Source organism: Salarias fasciatus, chromosome 5 (assembly GCF_902148845.1).
Source record: "Salarias fasciatus chromosome 5, fSalaFa1.1, whole genome shotgun sequence".
NCBI lineage: Eukaryota > Metazoa > Chordata > Actinopteri > Blenniiformes > Blenniidae > Salarias > Salarias fasciatus.
Genome location: NC_043749.1, coordinates 29,895,436 through 29,915,786, shown reverse-complemented (window position 1 = coordinate 29,915,786; position 20,351 = coordinate 29,895,436). Strand labels below are relative to the sequence as shown.

The following is a 20,351-nucleotide window of genomic DNA, read 5'->3' as shown; positions in this document are numbered from 1 at the left end:
GGAAGTGTCTCGAAGAGGTAGCAGTAGAGTTTCTGACTGGGTTGTTCAACAAGATCTTAGATAGTGAGAAGATGCCCAAGGAATGGAGGAGAAGTGTGCTGGTGCCCATCTTTAAGAACAAGGGAAATGTGCAGAGTTGTGGCAACTACAGAGGAATAAAGCTGATGAGCCGTGCGATGATGCTATGGGAAAGAGTAGTTGAAGCTAGGCTAAGGGCAGAGGTGAACATCTGTGAGCAGCAGTATGGTTTCATACCAAGAAAGAGTACAACAGATGCAATATTTGCTTTGAGGATGTTGATAGAGAAGTACAGAGAAGGCCAGAAGGAGCTGCATTGTGTCTTTGTAGATGTGGAGAAAGTTTATGACAGGGCGCCCAGAGTTTTGGTTTTGTATGAGGAAGTCTGGAGTGGCAGAGAAGTATTTTAGATAGGGATGGAACGGGATCTCGTGTCACAAGATCTCACGAGATCAAAATGCCGCAAGATTTCTCGTCCATGCGTTGAACGATATTAAGTACATTTACATGCAGGCAATAACCTTTTCTTAACCGGAATATTGATGGAATAATACATTACATGGCGCACAGCCGTGTAAACACGTGCAAAAACCCGAATATGCTCATATTCATATTTAAAAACCTGGTCGAAAGGGACATGTTCTGTGCATGTTCTTTCCGCAAGGAATCTTGGTCTTTTGAGTACAACTACTTCTAGTCGCGGCCGTTGGCGAGGTGCGCCGGTGGCGGGAGCGCTTGTTTTGTCCGCCTACACCGCGAGTGGCGGATGGCGTTAGTTCACTTCCGCATTGGCGGGAGCGCTCGTTTCCACACCCGCACATTCCAGGTGGGCAGTGTTGAAGAAACCAGTTTATTAAAAATAATCGTGGCCTACCTGTTGTGTTGTTTGGAATGCGCGGGTGTGGAAACGAGCACTCCCGCCAATGCGGAAGTGAACTAACGCCGCTCGCCACTCGCGGTGTAGGCGGACAAAACAAGCGCTCCCGCTGCCGGCGCCCCTCACCACCGGCCGCAAAAATGTGCGGAAACAATCATTCAGTTGTTCTCTTTTACTGTAAAAACGGTGCATCGCATCATTGAACATATTAGCACGTCTTGCCGGCTCACACTCTTTTTCTAACAACATGCAGAGAGAGTCTGCAGCGCCCTTCTTCTTCTGTGGTGTCTGTGTAAAATAAGGTTGAACATGCAAACAGCACACCTAGTGGCATGAAGTGCAAATGCAGTCATGGCGATGTCTGTGCGCCGTGGTTTGAATGGGGATATCGCTGATCATGTAAACATGAAAATCTCGTCTCGTCTCGATCTCGTGGACTTAATCTTGTGAGACAACTCATCTCGTGGAATTTGTGTCTCGTCCCACCCCAAATTTTAGGGTATTAGTATTGAGGGTTTAGGGTAATTATTTTAGTGCAGGACATGTATGAGGACTGTAAGACAGTGGTGAGGTGTGCTGTAGGTGTGACAGAGGAGTTCAAGGTGGAGGTGGGACTACATCAGGAATCAGCTCTGAGCCCCTTCTTGTTTGCTATGGTGATGGACAGGATGACAGACGAGGTTAGACAGGAGTCTCCATGGATTATGATGTTTGCAGATCACATTGTGATCTGTAGTGAGAGCAGGGAACAGGTGGAGGAGAAGCTAGAGGCGTAGAGGTTTGCCCTGGAAAGGAGAGGAATGAAGGTTAGCCGCAGTAAGACGGAGTATTTCTGTGAGAAAAAGGGACCCATGTGGAAGAGTGAAGTTACAGGGAGAAGAGATCAAGAAGGTTGAGGATTTTAAGTACTTAGGGTCAACAGTCCAGAGCAATGGAGAGTGTGGAAAAGAGGTGAAGAGGCATGTACAGGCAGGCTGGAACGGCTGGAGAAAAGTGTCAGGTGTGATGTGTGATAGAAGAATTCCAGCTAAAATGAAAGGAAAGTTTACAAAACTGTGGTGAGACCAGCCATTTTGTTTGGTCTGGAGACAGTGTCCCTGAGGAATAGACAGTAGGCAGAGCTGGAGGTAGCAGAACTGAAGATGCTGAGGTTCTCTTTGGGGGTGACCAGGATGGATAGGATCAAGGAATGAGTACATCAGGGGGATAGCACATGGTAGAGGCTTTGGAGAGAAAGTCAGAGAGGCCAAACTAAGATGGTCCCGGCATGTCCAGAGGAGAGAGAGTGAATATATTGGTAGAAGGATGCTGAGTTTCCCACTGCAAGGTGGGAGGCCTAGAGGAAAACCAAAGAGGAGATTTATGGATGAGATTAAAGTGGAAATGAAGGTACTCGGTGTGAGAGAAGGGGATGCAGAAGACAGGGTTAGATGGAGGCAAATGATTCACAGTGGCGACCCCTGAAGGGAAAGGCTGAAAGGAAAAGAAGAAGAAGAAGACATACACAAAAATGCATTTTATAAAATATTGAAATGACTGAGTCAAAAATAAAGATTTTAATCAGAGCTGATGGGGCTCAAGGTTCATGCTCAGGAACCAACAGTGGTGGCATGCTGGCTGTGGGAATCAAACCAGTGACACTCACATCCCAAGTTTTCTTCTCAAACATCTAAGTCACCTCTGGTCATTAACATAAAACATATCATATATCAACTCACTGCACACAATCAAGCTTGTTTTCATATCATTTATTTCTCCTGCCCTCTAGTTCTCCTAACTCCACACCTGCCACTCCAGCTTCCAAATTTTCCCAGTTTTTCCCTGTCACAGACAGACAGGTGGAGGACGTTGTTATGGCAATTTTATTTTAATAAAATGCATCAGCCGGCGAGTTCGTTTTGGTCTTTTTATTAAGCTGTACAGCAGGAGAAGTCACACAGTCAACAGAGTAACAGAGTGAGTTCTGCCCTCGCAGGGGCGTGCAAGCCTCTAATAACTATCTGCTGCGTTCACTCCCAGGGGCCTTGACCGCACCCAGCCGCAGGCTGGATACAGGAAGACTCCCACGAGTGCCCGCAGCTGCTACGCTAAGATTATCAGGAAAAGTAAATTCTAGACAAAGCAGTCGCGGTTCCCCACACATCGGAGTGTGGGAGCTACGGTAGACAAAGCAGTCGCGGTTCTCCACACATCGGAGTGTGGGAGCTACGGTTGTTTACAAAAAATACCTCTGTGAGCACTACAAGTGAGAAACAGCATGCATACATGAGAAATTTCCATCACAACGTCATCCGCAAGATGAGGCCCTCCACCTGTCACCTGGATCCACTTCCCACATCCCTGATCAAATCCCATGTTTCCACACTGAGCCCCCTAATCACAACTATCATCAATCACTCCCTGCAACATGGTCACCTGCCACAGTCATTGAAAACTGCAATAATTAAACCACTTCTCAAAAAACCCTCCCTTGACCCTGAAAAAACATCTAATTACCGTCCCATTTCCAATCTTCCCTTCCTGTCAAAAATCATTGAAAAGGTTGTCTCCTCACAAATTCACACACACCTCCAGTCCTCTCATCTGTATGACAAATTCCAATCCGGTTTCCATTCAGCTCACAGCACTGAGACAGCTCTGGTCAGGGTCACCAATGATTTGCTGGTGGCCTCTGACCAGGGCTCTCCATCACTCCTGTTACTCCTGGACCTCTCAGCTGCCTTCGACACTGTTGACCACTCCATCCTCCTTCATAGACTCCAGCATTTCATTGGTCTTTCGGATACAGTGCTCCAGTGGTTCCGGTCCTGCCTGACTGGTAGGACTGAGTATGTGGCCCTTGGGGAAGCCAGGTCAAGGTCCCACGCTGTCACCTGTGGGGTTCCCCAGGGGTCAGTGCTGGGGCCCAGCCTGTTTTCCATCTACATGCTCCCTTTGGGCCACATCATCAGCAGGCATGGAGTCTCCTACCATTGCTATGCTGATGATACTCAGTTCTATGTCAGGCTGGACCGGACCTCCTCCCTCTCTATTCAATCACTCACCGCCTGCCTGGAGGAGACTAAAGCATGGATGAATGACAATTTTCTCTAGCTCAACAGCTCCAAAACTGAATTTCTATTAATTGGAACTGCACATCAACTTAAGTCCTCCCCTTTCCACAGTCCTATCATTTGCCGGCCACATAATCAACCCAACAACTGCCGTTACCAACCTGGGTGTCCGCTTTGACCCCACCCTCTCCTTTGACCTCCATATCCAACACATCTATAAGACCTCACTTTTTCACCTCCGGAACATCTCCAAACTACGCCCCTCCCTCTCCCTCCCCGTTGCTGAGAAGCTGGTCCATACTTTTGTCTCCTCCAGGCTGGACTACTGCAATGCACTCCTCATCGGGATCTCTGGAAGAAGCCTACAACGGCTTCAGTCGATCCAGAACTGTGCTGCCAGGATCCTGATGAGGGTGCCAAAAAGACACCATATCACCCCCATTCTCCATAACCTTCATTGGCTCCCGGTCAGGTTCAGGCTGGAATACAAAATCTGCCTCCTGACCCATCAGTGTGTCTATGGTAGTGTACCAGTGTACCTAAAAGAACTTCTCTCCCCACGCGACCCGACCAGACGCCTCCGCTCCGCCAACATCAATTTGCTGAAGGTCCCCAAAACCAAACTGTGTTCTATGGGGGACAGGGCTTTTCAGGCTGCAGCACCCCAACTGTGGAATGCCCTACCTGCCCACCTCAGGGCACCACAGTCGGTGGACTTATTTAAATGTCGCCTGAAAACGTTTTTGTTTGTGAAAGCTTTTGAATGATTTTACTGTTTTCTGTTGTATTTTATGATGTGCAAAAGTATGAGTGTTTTTATTGATTTACCCTGTATCTGTTATTTTTAATCGTCACTGTTGTTTTTAAAATTCCATTGTAGCACTTTGAGATTTGTTTTACAAATGTAAAGTGCATGATAAATAAAAGTCATTATTATTATTACTATTATTATTTGCTGAATCACACAAATACTGTTGGTTCTGTCCCTTTACGTAGATTATTCAAATTACACTCATTAAATTAGTTGTCAAAAGTCTCCTGTCATGGCTTGTGATGGGATGGCGGGATCCCACCGTGGCTGATGTGACGGGGTTCCCTCCAGGAAATGTTTTGATATGGCATAGTCAAGGTTGACTGCTCAACAAAATGGTGTTGATTTCACCCCTCTCAATATCCTAGTGATGAAACAAAAATACTTGCAAAGTTGAAAAATGAAACAAAAGAAAGTATTCACAGAGTTAGTTGAGGCTTTAGTCTTGAGCTCTTCCATGGCTCCTTCCTCCAGTCAACACAAAGTGTGTTGACCAATTCAGATCAGGCTTCTTGGTCTGGTTGGAACTCTACTTCAGCTCCCTCCTCCCGTCAAAAGAACACCACCAAGACAGTCAGGTCTCCAGTCAGACAAGCTCTCTCTGTACCTGCGTTTGCACATTGACTTTCTGACCCTGACCAACTCTGTCTTTCACCCTGATTTCAACTCTGTCAAAAAAATAACTTACTCTCACGCTCCCCATCAACACTGCCACAAGGACTCACGCCAAGACGCCCTTCTACAAGCCACGACGGCTTTCTTCTATTTGATGAGCCCTTCAATCTAGGTGTGACCAACAAAAATAATACATTCAAAAATGGCATATTGTGGCCCTTAAATGAAAAGAAAATCATTATAAACTCCAGTGGAATGAAAATGAAAACCCACACCCCCCCAGTCCCAGATACACTCTTTAAAGGACAAAAATACACATAATTGGTTAATTAATTCAGTGGAACTAGTCGGGCGGCCATTTTCCCTCCCAACGCCCCTGTAAGGCTGAATCTGTCGGAGCAGCTCTGATTGGCCGCATGAATGTCTGTCTGAGAGCAGCAGGGAGACAACATGGTGTGGGGGTACGCGCACACCTGTCGGCCACCAATCACGCAAAGCCCAACCCTTGATTAGAGCAAGTCGCTACACCTGCTGCGCTCTCCCCTCACCTCTGGCATTCACACAGAAGCCTGCTCGAAGCAGGGCGTCAATCTGCTTGGTTCACAACTTTACTACGCTGTTGGGCTTGTCAGCGTTGAGCTGAGCGCTGTCCCTCTTGTCGCCCAAGTTATTGCGCTTCCCTGGTTGGTGCGAGGGGACCTCCCTTTCTCTGACGGGCGTGTGTCAGTGATCCTGTGCCTTTGTTCCAAATGTGACGCGAGCAGTGAGCTGCTGCCGTTAATATTAAAAACTGTTCGGATAGTAAAAGGCTACAATCATACAATATTGCACGCCCCAGCTGCCGAACAGGACAAGGGAAAAAAAAAAAAAAAAAAAAAGAAAAAAAAGTGAGCTGCTGCCGTGACGCACACCTCGAGTCTGTGCATATAATTCCAGCAACTTTGGCTCCCAGTGGTGGGTCTCCCCTTCTGGCCGATCTGCAGCTGCTCTCCTCTCCAACACGCTTTAAAGCTCCGCTCCACTCCACCTCTTTATACGTCGCTCCTTCACGGACCACGAGGGTGCAGAACTGTTTGTTACCCAAGGACCGGTAATGTACAAATTGGGGAGACTATAGCCCTATTACAAAAGGGAAAAGGGCATTGAGCCCAGAGACTTTGTGGATCCCGGGTACATGCACAGTGTACTCTTTCTATTCTATGTTGGTTGTGACTGGACGAATGAATGCGAGACAAATGTTTTACAATTATGTATTTTAAATGATAGAAATGTCAAAATAAAGATTAATTTTCTACCCTGTTGTCCCTCGTTCCCTCAGTCCACTGACTTGTGTTGCCTTTTCAGGCGGGGTGATTCGCTGTTTAATCAGCTGGTGTTGTCACAACTTTCAAATTTAAATTAGGTATAATCAATTCTAGATTTTATGAATATTTAAGTGCATTGAATTGATTAACTTGGAGACCCATTCGGCTACAATGGCGTCTGGTGACTGTCTGTTGTCCATTGTGTCAATGCTTTAAGGCCTCCACACACTACAGGATAATCGGGCCTAATTTTGCCCCGATCTTCTCCTCCCGATCGAAGCCGACAGGGTCCGATTGTCGGGAGTATGCAAATGAGTTTGGGTCCGATCTTCGTGTAGTGTGCGGTGTGTTCAGAGAGATTTTTTCCGGTCGGAGCCTCTCGGGAGGCGTCAGAAGGGGGGATCGTAGATAATGAACATGTTTAATATTTCTGATCGCAAATCCTGTAGTGTGTGGTACGCTCCGAGAGGCGCCGATCAGCTCCAAGTAGACCTGTCCACACCCTCGGAATAAAGCTTCTTGATTGGCTTAAAAACTCTGTCTCGCCAAGGTGCTGCTGCTTAAAAAAAAAAAAATCCCCTCTCAGCTGTCAGAGCTGGGCACACGAATATATGTCAGTGAAATATATTCACTAGATGACAGTGAAACAGAAAACCAGAGCTCCTAAACTCAGAATTGCAGAAAGTGAGAGATTATTCCTCAATATCGCTCCTGAGTAAACTGTATTTCCTCCATTCAGACCCAAACTCATCTCCGCCAGTCCTACAATTATCCCAATGTTTTAATTCATCTACATTATTAACCATCACGGAAGAATGGAGAAAAAAATAAATAATAAAAAAACTTTCCGCTGACTCCATGCCTTCAGAGACAGAGCGGACTATAATGAAACTTACCTAATCAAAGCTCATCGAGTTTTTATTCTGGTTTAAAATATCAAATCTGGGGACAAAAAGAATGATTTAAGATATTTGGTGATTTAAAAAAGTAGCTTTTATTTGTCATTTGTCTACTAATTCTACTAGTAGCTACTAATTCTACTGCTCCACTCGGAGTCAAAAGTAGAAAAAGAAAAAAAGAAAAACACACATTAATAAACTGAATTATTATCAAATGTGGAGGGTAAATTATAAGAAAATGATCTCAAACTATGTTTCCTTATTCTGTCCTGGAACATTTAAATTTTCTGACAAGGTGCTGACAGTCCGTGCTCCGTCCACACGCGGGGTGGGGGGCTCTGTGCTGACAGAGCGATACCGATGTGAATGAATGAACTGAGGGAATGAATGAGTTCTCCACTTATTATTTAAAGTCCAGATGAATGTTAAACACAGGAATATAGGGAAACCGCGCAAAGTCACGTTGGACTATGCGAAATTTGGAAGAGTGAGGAGCCGATTCTCGACTGAAGAATCTGCTAGTGTGTGTTCTGCTCCAGAGCGACACCACACACTAGAAGATCAGGAGAGGAAGATCGGGTGCCATCTGTCCTCTGTTGTCTTCTAGTGTGTGGTCTCTGACTCTGGCAAGATTGAAAATATCCTGCAGCGTGTGGCGGGCTTTAGAGCTGATGTGGAGGAGTAGGACTGACAAGTCTGCAACTTCAACTGAACTTCACAATATTTTCAGGGTGAATCATGGTGAGGTTGCGTGTGAGGGGTGTCGAGAGCCAGGAAGGAGGGAGGCGTTTGGCACTGAGCGTGTGTGCGTGTGCGTGTGCGTGTGCGTGTGTGTGTGTGTGTGTGTGTGTGTGTGTGTGTGTGTGTGTGTGTGTGTGTGTGTGAGTGTGTGTGTGTGTGTGTGTGTGCGTGCGTGCTGTCCAGTCAGTGGCGGGAGCTGCTCCGTCACATCATCCTCCTGCTCCCAGAGATTGGCGATGTGCGGCAATCTGTCTCCTGCGCCTGTCTCCATGCTTTGTCTTCTATGCTGTGTGTCCACTCAGTCAGTGCAAATAATTATTTCAATCAGATAAATGACGTGTCTGCAGCGTGAGAGTCGATGGTTGCTGGTGGCTGAAGCAGCTGATAGCGCAGAATGGCAGCCTTGCTTCAGTCAGTCTGCCCCAGGGTGGCTGTGGCTACAGACGTAGCTGACCACCACCGAGTATGGAACAAATGAATAATGTCATTGCCAGCCATTTTGACTTCCCTTAAGTAAGGCACTTCATAAAACCAATGCATTATTATTGTCATTACATTAAAAAAATCATGTGGTGATGTCTTCCTAAACTGTACCTTCGTTATAACACTTTTCAAAAAATCCAAACTTTTACATTTCCATCTATTTCTGTCAGTCTTAATCTGAGAAACAGTGCATTCAGGTTTGTCTGTTATCAGTAACTCACCCCGAGTGCCTTAGGATGTCCCTTCCTGAAGTTGTGTCTTCTATCCAACGATGGCTGCTGCTCCCCGTTGGGAGCGTCCGGGAGCACCGGGGTGACCATCACTGCATTTCCCGGGTTGTACGACACAGTGGAAGAATCCATGTTCCTCGTTGAGATGTTCCCGTGATCTTCTGAGCTGCTCCACTCGCTGTCACATATCCATCCACAGGTTAATCATGAATCATTATGTTATGAACGGTGGTAGCCAAAGCCCACGGCACACATTTACTGCAAAACGCAAGATAATGATCTAAACAAAAAGTGTTTACAGTTGTGTGGGACACATTTTTTCTGTGAACAATAAAACTATGCTGGATCCAGTTCATGGTTTGACATAAATAAATAATCAAAGTTAAAATAACAACATATACTGTACTGCTTCTGAGTTTCTAAGGGTTTGATCTGTTGAATCCAATAAAAGATGTCTTCCTAAAAAAAAATTGAACATGAACCTTACTGATGATACTGTTCTCAGTGGGAAGAAACCAATCCAGGATCTGTGTGCGCACATGCTTCCTGATGGAGACCCGCGTAATCAATCACAGATTTACAGATTCTACATGACAACCTTCTCTCCACCACAATGGGAAGTCCAAATCATTTAAATTTTCTGTTTATCCAATAGAAGGTCGCTGAGACTGTTGATGTACAAGCCACTGTGACAAAGGGAGGTCATGAAATGAATTGTATCTGGAGGGTTAGAATGAAGAATACATCAATTATGCTAAAACACACACAGCACTTTAAAACTTGTGGAATAAATGAATTGCAGAAAAAAATAAAATATTAAATGAAAAAAACATTAAATGTTACTGTTTTGTTGTTAAAGAAAAGTTTCTCCTCAAATTTTCCTGTTTACAGGTAAAACACTTTTCACTCAATGCAATGCACAAAAAATGCATTTTAAAAATGTTTCCAGTTTGCTGATTAATAACAGCTGAATGAAATTACTGAAGCAAGTATGAACATAAGGAGACTAGTAAAGGTTGTAGTGGTTTTAGTGACGCTGCAGTTAATACCAGAGATGAAAATACGTTTGTGTCCTGGTTTTGTTTTGCCTTTTTTTTTTTTTTTTTTTTTTTGTCTTCGCTGCTTCAGCCTCTTCTAATTTGCAGACGGTCCCTGAACTCCTGCTCATCGACATCAGTTTTATCTCTGCTTTATGGCAGACACTTGTAGCATATTGTCCTCCTCACACAGATGGAAAAGTGTTAATTCTGTTAGCTGTTAGGGATCTGTCAGCTCTGTTATCCCCATATTGAGTGTTTCTTATTGTTTCATTGAATCAGCTCCGTTATTTCTGATGACTGCTAGTAGATAACAGCTGAAAGTGGATCCATTTCCGTCTTTTCCTACTCACCCTCCGGACGTTCCGCTGTTCCGCAGAAGTTTCCGAGCTGGAGGCGCAGATGTGCGGGGTGGAGCAGGCTGCAGCGGCAGGGATAGTCAGTCTCCTCGGTCTCCTCCTACTTCCACTGTTATTGCCTGAAACGCATCACTGTCTGGAAATGACCCTGCTGTGCTGCGCAGCGTCTGATGCCCAGCCCACCAGGAAGACACAGGCAGAGGGAAAGAGGCACGGTGATGCAGCACAGCGAGCGTGGAGGAAATAAATAACTTATTACGAGTCATTTGCATGTGTAGTGGTAGGCGTGCACCGGCCTCCAGCACGCCCACCGAGTAACCAATCCCGCTGCGGCGGAGTTGTGATTAGAGTAAGCCGGGAACGCACTGGACGCGGAAGCGCGCCGGTGCTTGGCTGTTCGCACTGGAGGCTTATCTGCTGCCTGCGCTCTCCGCGCTGGTCACACATCGGCTGCACTCGGCTCGCTCCGTCAGCTCTCGGTTTTCACGTTTGTTCCCTGTTCCCTCTGTCTCGCTCTGCCAGTATGGATGTGTGTGTTCTGGTGACCTGTGGAGAGACTTTTTCTCCTCCTGTCCTCTTTTTTTCTGCATCACGTGAATGTGTGTGTGTGTGTGTGTGTGTGTGTGTGTGTGTGTGTGTGTGTGTGTGTTCTCGTATTTCTATCCTTGTTGGGGCCAAATGTCCCCACAAGGATAGCAAAACGTGGAACGACGTGCCTTGTGGGGACCTTTTTCCGGTCCTAAGTAGGAGAAACAGTGTTTTCTTGACCATGTTGTTGTTACTGAAAAAAGTAAAAGTGCAAAAACATTTCTTTAGGGTTAGGCTTTGTTGTGGTGTGGGTTAGGGTTAGGGTAAGGGTCAGGGTTAGGGGCTAGACATGAATGGGAGTCAATGGAAGGTCCCCACAAGGATAGAAATACGAGACTGTGTGTGTGTGTGTGTGTGTGTGTGTGTGTGTTTGGGTGCGTACATGCGTATGTCTGTTTGTGTGTCCATCTGTCTTGTGATTAGACCCAAGTGACAAAATATAGACGGACGAGCAACACCGCCCGTAACTAATCGTCATTTAATTTGTTATATTTTGAAAATTGACCGGATTCTCTTGCCTTTTCTGTTTCCGACTTCCTGTCTGGTCCGATCTGCTTGATCCAACTTGACATATGGCGCTCCCTGCGCTCGCGGCTCGCGTGAAAAATAGAACGAAGCGGAGCGGGCGCGCTGCAGAGCGCGAGCCGCGGCGCGCGCGGCGCTCCACTGCGCGTTCGGTGTGGCCGGTCAGATAGGTTAACATGGGAGGCGATCAGAAGCGCCGTGCGCGGCGCTTCCGCGTCCAGTGCGTTCGGGCCGTAACTCGCCTCACCTGTGCGTCTCCTCTCCTCTGGCGTCCACACTCCATGCAGCCGATTCCAGAGACAGACATTTCTCCTTAACGCTAAAAGAGCTGGTCACAGATTCCTAGCTCAGGCTTGGTGACCTTGCGGCCGTTCATGAGCTTTGTGGTGAGTTGTACTCGCTCGTTGTTCATTCATAAAATTATTTGCATCTAATCCGCGTCATCATAGGTCTCCGGTCTCGTATGTGTGGGCTGCCTTGTAGTTCCTCGCTCTCTATTCTTGCGTGAAGCGCTTTATTGGTGAGTGTAAGCGAAACGTTCATTCATAAAGCCATGTGCAAATTATCATGGGATGTTTTGCGCGCTGTTTCAGACTTACAGCTGGGTGCGAGGTTTGTTTTCCTCCTGCTGCTCCTGGTTCAGAGCGCTGCCTTGGTGAGTAGTGGGGCTCTTCAGTCACAAAGTTAATCCATAAAAGCATAGGCTAATACAGTTTGCTTATTTAGGTTTCCAACCGGGCCTCCTCTTTTCCCCTGATTTGGTACTCCTCTCCGGATTTTCGCGTTCCTCTCCCACTTCCTACTGGCTCCTTGTCTGCCGCTGCGGAGCACTGACGTATAGACTGTTGGACCGAGCGACCACTTGAGGGCGCTGGTGCCTTCCACAAAGACTAAGGCTGAATCCCATTTCACCCCTTAGCCCTTCCCCTTGGCCCTACCCCTCGTTTTGCGCGTTCACGTGGAGGGGTAGGAGTGTCCCAATTGTCATTATGACGGAGGGGTAGGGCCAAGAAAGAGGGCCAGTCACCCCTCCAAAAGCAGATTCTCGAGAGGCACACTCCAAACGGAGGGGTATCGGCCGATGGCGAGGGGCGCTTGTTCTTTCAGCCTAGGTCATGCCTGGCGGGCGGGGTGAATTCACTTCCGCATTGACGGGAGTGATCGTTTCCACACCCGCGCATTCCAGGCGCATTCCAAACACAACAGATAGACGATTATTTTCAATAAACTGGTTTCTTCAACACGGCCCGCCTGGAATGCGCGGGTGGGAAACGAGCGCCCCCGCCAATGCGGAAGTGAACTAACCCCACCCGCTACTGACGGTCCAGGCGAACAAAACAAGCGCCCCTCGCCACCGGCGCCACTGGATGACAGATTTCTCAGAAAGCCTTCCAAGATCGGCAAGATGGCGGCGTCCGCAAAGAAAGAAGTTCATAAATGTAAGTATTTTGTCAATTAATAAAGTTTTAAAATGTAAGAAAAACATTCTTCTTCGGCAGATAATTGTCGCATCTGCCTACGTCATCGGCAGCGGCGACTACTGATGACGTACGCGATTGTCGGAGGGGTGTCCCAATTCGGAGGGGTTGACTTTCTCCCCTACCCCTTAGCACTCCGTTTCATAGGCGGAGGGCTAAGGGGTAGGGCCAAGGGGAAGGGCTAAGGGGTGAAATGGGATTCAGCCTAAGTGTGCAAAATGAAACCAAAACAAACTGCTGTGTGAAAGTGTTTGGGTGGAAAATATTTTAAACCAACCGGAAATGTTTTATTTGATTAATACACTGTAAAATAAAGGTTATATTTTTTTCTAAATTGCCTCTGTCCTCTTCAGTCCACCTACTTGTGCTGCCTTATTTAACTGCGGGGTTATTTTAGTTCAGTTGCTGGTTATACCAGCTGGCGTTGTCATTGTTTACAGTTTCTAAGTTAATGTTTATATCATCCCACTTCTGACGCCACTCGGCTACACATGTTGCAGCGATGGGAACTGCTCTCTGTGTCATTGTTTTTACACAAACATGGTAAAATGTCACACGCTGTCTGAGAAGTGTTATGAGGAAACATTCGTAACGCTCATATGTCCTGTTTGGAGTCACTGGAGGACAGAACAAACAGAAACAGATGTTTGGCAGCTCAGGCTCCATTGCCAGTTCTCTCCTAGAATTAATGAAGATCATGAGGAACAGTCACGTTATGTATGTGGTAAATGACCGAGCACTAAACCCCTTTTTAAATTTCACATGCACAGGTACATGATCCGGCATTAAAGAAAACCAAGGCAGTGATAGCAAAATATAGCAGTTTTATTTTAGACTTTTGCTGAAGTTTAACAATTTAGATAAAATATTTTAGTAAGCAAAGTAGCCCAAATAATCGAAAAGTAAACATGGAATTCAAAAGTTAAACAAATTTAATACACACAAAATTAGTAAAGAAACTCCAAGTCAAACAATTAGTAATGGCGAACCAAAAAGAATCCCAAAACCCATATCTTCTTCGATTTTAAAGTGCTGTAGTGCTTAAAGGGGAACGGTCGTTTTTACAATCTGGACCTTATTTCACATTTGTAACAATACTTACTCACCCGTTTGACTTTCGTGTGATTTGCAGTTAGTTCAGAGATAATTAGATCCTCCCATATCCATATAACGGCAGCGGGCGGGGCACCGACATGCAGCCATTACAGACGCTCTTTTCTCTTATGTTTGTTGTGGTGTGGTAGATACATGTACATTTATTAACTCAGCATCACTTAGCGCTATTGGGAAGTCTGTAAACCGGCTAGATTGAGCAACTGTCAGACCACGGCATCTCGATCGGCTTTTTTTAGGCAGTCAGTTTATTTTCAGCTGGTTGTAACTTTGGTACAATGGTTCCAGTGTGCATATATCCTGGTTGTGAAAGTAAAATGACAAGCTGGACGTCATTGAGCTCACAGACTCCCACTTCGTGACCGGGATTTATTGAAGCTATGGCTAATAGTGCTCAACACGGACCCCAGCATCAAAGTTCAAACTTTACGACGTTTGGATTATCGGGTGTGTAGTGCCCACTTCACATCTGAGGACTTCTTCCCAGTTCAGGAAAGAAATGAAGGCCAGAAGATCCAGAGAATGAACCTCAAAAAGAATGCCATTCCAGAGGCTGCAGGAGGAGAACAGGTCGAGGTAACGTGATGCTAATGCTATTCATTTTTTTCTTTACTAATGTCTAGAGGCTGGGATGTTTACTGTTTAGTTCATTTGAGCAACAACAAATGATGATACAAGTATATCTGTCAATAACAAGAGTTGTACATAAACAGTAAACTATTCTGTACACTGTTGCTCAAAAGGAGTAGGAACAAGTTTATAACACTCTAGCCAACTCTAGACATTAGTAAAGAAAAAAATGAATAGCATTAGTGTGACTGCAGAGCAGAGACGCTGCTTCCATGCAAACAAACAGAATGAATGTGCGCCATGGCGCAGTGTGATGACATCATCACTTCAGAGTTCCCGGAGAGTTGCTCAATCTAGCCGGTTTACAGACATTAAGTGATGCTCACTTACTAAATTTACATGTATCTACCACACCACAACAAACATAAGAGAAATGAGCGTCTGTAACGGCTGCATGTCGGCGCCCCGCCCGCTGCTGTTATATGGATATGGGAGGATCTAATTCAGTTCAGTTCAGTTCAGTTTATTCATTTGTCCCTTGGAGGGCGATTCAGTGTGCAGTAAGTTCACGTTCATACATAACATAAATATACAAGACAACATAAAAGCATAACAAACCTCGGTGCATAATCAGCTCCAGTACAAATAAAAAGCAGATCAGCAAGGTGGACCCATAAAACCAAGCTGTGCGAAACATTCCAGACGGCAAACAAGAAATGACAAACCACTGTCAGCAAATGTGCAGTAGTTGCATAGTAAAGCATGGAGACTGGTGGACATGCTGTTACTTCCTCTTCTTCTCGGCATTTAAAGCGCGGATGGAGAGAGGCACAAAGGAAAATTTATATCTGCTACTACTAAAAAGTAGCTAGAGGGACAGTGAAGCGGAGGCCAGAGGGAAGGAGCTTATACTCCTGATGCAGAGGGTGGGTTTCGTCTCTGCAAATGTTCTTGGCTTTCTTAAGCAGCTGAATATTATAAATTTCCTCCAGGCTGCTGAACTTCACCCCGGCTACTTTGGAAGCAACGCGCACAATTTTCCCTAAGGAGTTTTTGTCCTTAACAGTAAGATTACCGTACCAACAAAGTATACAAAAGGAAATAACGGACTCGATATAAGCACAGTAAAACATTTTCATCAGGCCTCTGTCTACCTGGAATTTAGCGAGCTTCCTCAGACAAAATAGGCGCTGCTGACCCTTTTTACAGAGCATTTATCTCTGAACCAACTGCAAATCACACGAAAGTCAAACGGGTGAGCAAAAGGTTGTTGTTACGAATGTGAACTAAGGTCCAGATTGTAAAAACGACCGTTCCCCTTTAAAGTGCTTGAGATGTTAAATTGCTTTGAGTCCAAAGTGCAATTGCTATGCAAATGGGCAAAGGGTAAAGTGCTATTAGTTTTGAGGTAGATGTTGAGATATTAAACACTAAACCACAAAACCCAAAAGCAATCCCATTATTAACTCAAAGAAAACACTAAACACTACAGAATTGGGACAGGCTATCAGTGTTAAGGGGGAGGGGGGAATTAAGCAAACTATTTATTAGAGATATCTTTTTGTTAAAAAAAAAGTAAAGTTACTTTCTAAAATGTATAATGAGAGCTGAGGACAGCAACAATACTAGAATTAGAAAGCTTAATGAACTCTTACGGCAGATAGAGCTTAAAGAACAGCAGCGGCCAGATTCAGCACAACAGACCCTGCACCCGAGCTCTCAGACTCAGAATCGAACCCACCAGTGGTCAATCAGCTGATTAGTAGCCTGAAGGAGGGAGGGGACCGGGCGGTGAGTTCAAGGCCCCTCCACTCACAGAACACTACAATAAAATATGGGGTGTTCATGGTAGTGTAGTTGTCGTGAATTTTTACAACCCTTGTCATAGGCTGGAGACAGATGCGTTAGAGAGGATGGAAGGACAAGATGATAGGAAAATAATCTGGTTGGGTGATTTTAATGCACACAGTTTTCTTTGGGGAGGGAGTAAAATTCATCATAATGGAACAGTTGTAGAAGAGTTTATTGATAAAAAAAAAGGATTGGTGTGGTTAAATGATGGGTCACCTACACGTGTCGGGGTTACAGGGCAGTCGGTGTTGGATCTGACCTTGGTTTCTCAAGCTCTGGCTGATCAAGTGAGTTGGGAAGTTTTAAGTAATACAACAATTGGAAGTGATCATTATCCTATTGTTTGCAGTCTTGGTAGCTGGAGCTGTGACACATCTAGGATCTTTTATGAACGGTGGAATTTTAATAAAGCAGACTGTACATTGTTTAGGTTTTTAAAGGGGCTGTATCATGCTTTTTTAGCTAGTCCAAACCCTAGAAATGGCATTAACATGGTAATAGTTTATTTTTGGCGCAAAGGAAAAGTCATTTTGTGTGAAATAAAAGATTTTCTGGGGCTAATTCTGAAAACCGGAAGAGAAAACGCTCCATTTCACTGAAAATCCCGCCTCTCCCCCTGTGGACTTTGACTGACAGCGTACTTCAACCAATCAGCACCTCGTTAGCGTCTCTAAGGGTTAGCTTTAGCTCTTTAGCTCTAGCTTCTCTACACGGAAATACACGCGAAAACATCTTTTCCTGTTAGAAACTCACCAGGCGCAGACCCTTCAGACTCTTGCTCTTGCTTGACTGTTGCTTTCAGACGATGGTTAAAGTTTATCTCCTTAATCAGAGTTAGAAAAAAGCAGCAACGCTGATTGCCGAGGGCCTGCGGGAGGGGGGCTCAGGGGAGCCATCTTCACAGTGTGACGTGAACGTGGGAAACAGAGCGTTTTCACGGTGCGGGAGGGGCTGCCTCTCTGAGCAGCACAACAAGGAGGAAAGCTCAAACATGCAGGTACGAAGGAAAAAAACGCTTTGGGGGTGTTTTTGGTGAGTACATAGCCATATAACAAGGTTAAAACATACAAAAAGTGAATTTTGCATGATACAGCCCCTTTAAGTGAGAGGAACATGAGCCAAATTGATATCGTAGATGATGTAGATGTGCTTAGTGAAAAGCTAACTGTTGCTATAGCAGATGCTGCAAAAACCTCTATAGGGCAGAGTAAGATAGGAGGTAAGAAGCGGAAGTTGGTTCCTTGGTGGACAGAAGAATGTTCTCAAGCTGTAAAATCAAGAAATAAGGCCTTCAAAAAGTTAAGAAAGTGTTTTAATATTTCTGAGCTTATTGAGTATAAGATAGAGCAGGCAAAAGTGAGGAAAGTGGTGAGGAAAACTAAAACGAGCTATTGGCAAAATTACTGTAACACGATAGGGAGACAAACATGTATAAATGAAGTTTGGGAAGTTGTTAAAAGAATGAGTGGGGTGCAGAAGTCTTGGAGCTACCCAGTTCTTGAGAATGATGGGAATGTTGCAGTGAAAGATGTAGAGAAGGCAACACTAATGGCTAGGACTTTTGCTAAAGTACACAGTAGTTTTAACCTGACAAGTGATGAGAGAACAAAAACAGAAGAGACAAAGAAACAGTATCAGCATCTCTTGGAAAATGTAGAAGACTCAGATAGTAGCCTGAACATGTTGTTTTCTTTGAGGGAGCTTAAAAGGCTATAAACAAAGCAAAAATTACAGCCCCAAGAAAAGACAGAATAAGTTATGCAATGTTGAAACATCTTAGTGACGATGCGCTTAACGTGTTATTGGTATTATTTAATAAAGTGTGGGAGTGTGGTAGAGTTCCAAAATGTTGGAAAATGGCTGCGGTTATTCCAGTTAGGAAGCCAGGAAAAGACCCAACGATAGCATCAAATTACAGGCCAATGGCATTAACGTCACACCTAGGTAAGATAATGGAGAGGATGGTTGTGGAAAGAATGAGTTTTTATGTTGAATTACACAATCTAGTTTCCCCGTTTCAAAGTGGGTTCAGAAAGGGAATATCAACAATGGATTCCATTATAAAATTAGAGAGTGACATAAGAAAGGCACAAGGATGTAAGGAAGTAGTTGCAGCTATTTTTTTCGATGTAGAAAAAGCCTATGATATGCTTTGGAAAGAAGGTGTGCTAATTAAAATTCGAAGGCTTGGAATTGATGTAAAGATGTATAAATGGAAAAAACTTTCTCAGTGATAGAGAGATCCAAATTAGAATTAATAGTAGCTTCTCAGAATATCTGACTCTAGAAAATGGAGTGCCTCAAGGCAGTGTTATATCTCCTATCCTTTTTTCAATAATGATAAATGACATATTTGAAGGACTAGATTATTCTATTGGAAAATCATTATTTGCAGATGATGGAGCCATCAGGAAAAGAGGAAAGAATGTCTCATCTATTGTAAATGGTTTGCAAAAAGCTGTTGATGCTGTTGAAGTGTGGGCGGGGAAATGGGGATTCAGGTTTTCTGTGGAAAAAACTAAAGTTATGTTTTTCTCATTTAGGAAAATTCAGGAAAGTGTCACATTTCAACTGTATGGTAAAAATCTAGAAAGAGTTAATTGTGTGCGGTTTCTAGGTATGCAATTTGACTCCAAGTTGACTTGGCAAAACCATATTGGAAAGCTGATTAATAAATGCAAGAAGGCTATAAATATCATTAGGTGTTTAAGTAGTAAGGAATGGGGGGCAGATATGATATCAATGAAAAGGTTATATGCTGGTCAATTAGATCTGTCATTGACTATGGCTGTGTAGCTTATGGGTCTGCAGCAAAATCTGAACTACAGAAGCTTGATGTGATTCAAAGTACAGCACTTAGACTCTGTTCTGGAGCATTGAGATCATCTCCAGTGTGTGCACTTCAGGTGGAAGTTGGGGAAATGCCGTTTGAGCTGAGGCGTCTGCAGCTGACATTGGCGTATTATGTTAATTTAATAGGACATGAGGATGATCATCCAATTAAGAGTGTATTAGTACCAACATGGGACAACTCAAAAATTAAGAGAGAGACTTTTGGTATAGTGGTGCTAGGAAAAGCAGTAAAAGCTGGTGTTGCAAATCTAGAGTTAAAGCAGAACTTTGCAACGTTTTTACCTCAATAAATGTGTTTCAGAATCCCTGTGGGGGTAAACAAAGACTTGTCACGGTGATTCGCCTGTCCCTTCACTCTCCCTGGGGTCTGTGTCCTGAAAACAGCGCTTGCAATTTCAGAGGAGCGGACCCGACTACATCTCGCGAGAACAAACCTGCTTTGCGGCACTCATACGGGAGTACAAGTATTAAAGCTGTTGGAGTGTGATATCTGTCATTGTGTTGCAATAGATGATCTTTGCATGATGTGTTGATTGGTTCTAATTTCCGTTTGGTAACTGAAAAATAAAGAGGAGTGGCACCTCCTCTCGTAGACGTGAGCGCCAGTAAATTCGCTGCGCTGAGCTGAAAGCAGCATATCTCCGATTGTGTTTGTTTTCCAATAAGTTTGAGTGTGCGAGGCAGGCATGTCTACGACAGAGGGAGCAACCGGAAGAAGTTCCTGGGCAGCGCGAGGAACTGCTGCTGCAGAAGATTTAACAAAAGCGCGTAAAACAAACATGAAACCCTCGCTAGCGTTAGCAACGCCACCCTGAGGTGCTCACGGATGGCAGAAACAAAAAGACAGAAAAAAAACTTTGTCCAACGAGCGGAAAAAAGGAAACTGGAGTGGGACGTTCTCTGCATGCGGGGCGGGAGGGGGGGGGTTGAGGTGTTGCGGAGGACG

General features: G+C 44.8%; 1 protein-coding gene across 4 annotated transcripts in view; it reads right to left on the bottom strand.

The window, feature by feature from the left end:
* Positions 1–10,630, bottom strand: part of LOC115388441 (membrane-spanning 4-domains subfamily A member 15-like) — a 30,929-nt gene extending 20,299 nt beyond the window's left edge. For all 4 annotated transcript variants that reach the window (XR_003931476.1, XR_003931477.1, XM_030091592.1 and 1 more), the window contains exons 1-2: positions 10,422–10,630; positions 9,023–9,209 (exon numbers count right to left, since the gene is read on the bottom strand). Coding sequence is in view for 2 of the 4 variants with exons in the window: in XM_030091592.1 (XP_029947452.1) it covers positions 9,023–9,163 (141 nt within the window). In the remaining 2 variants the exon portion in view is untranslated. The remainder of the gene's footprint in view (positions 1–9,022; positions 9,210–10,421) is intronic.
* Positions 10,631–20,351: the final 9,721 nt, after the last annotated feature.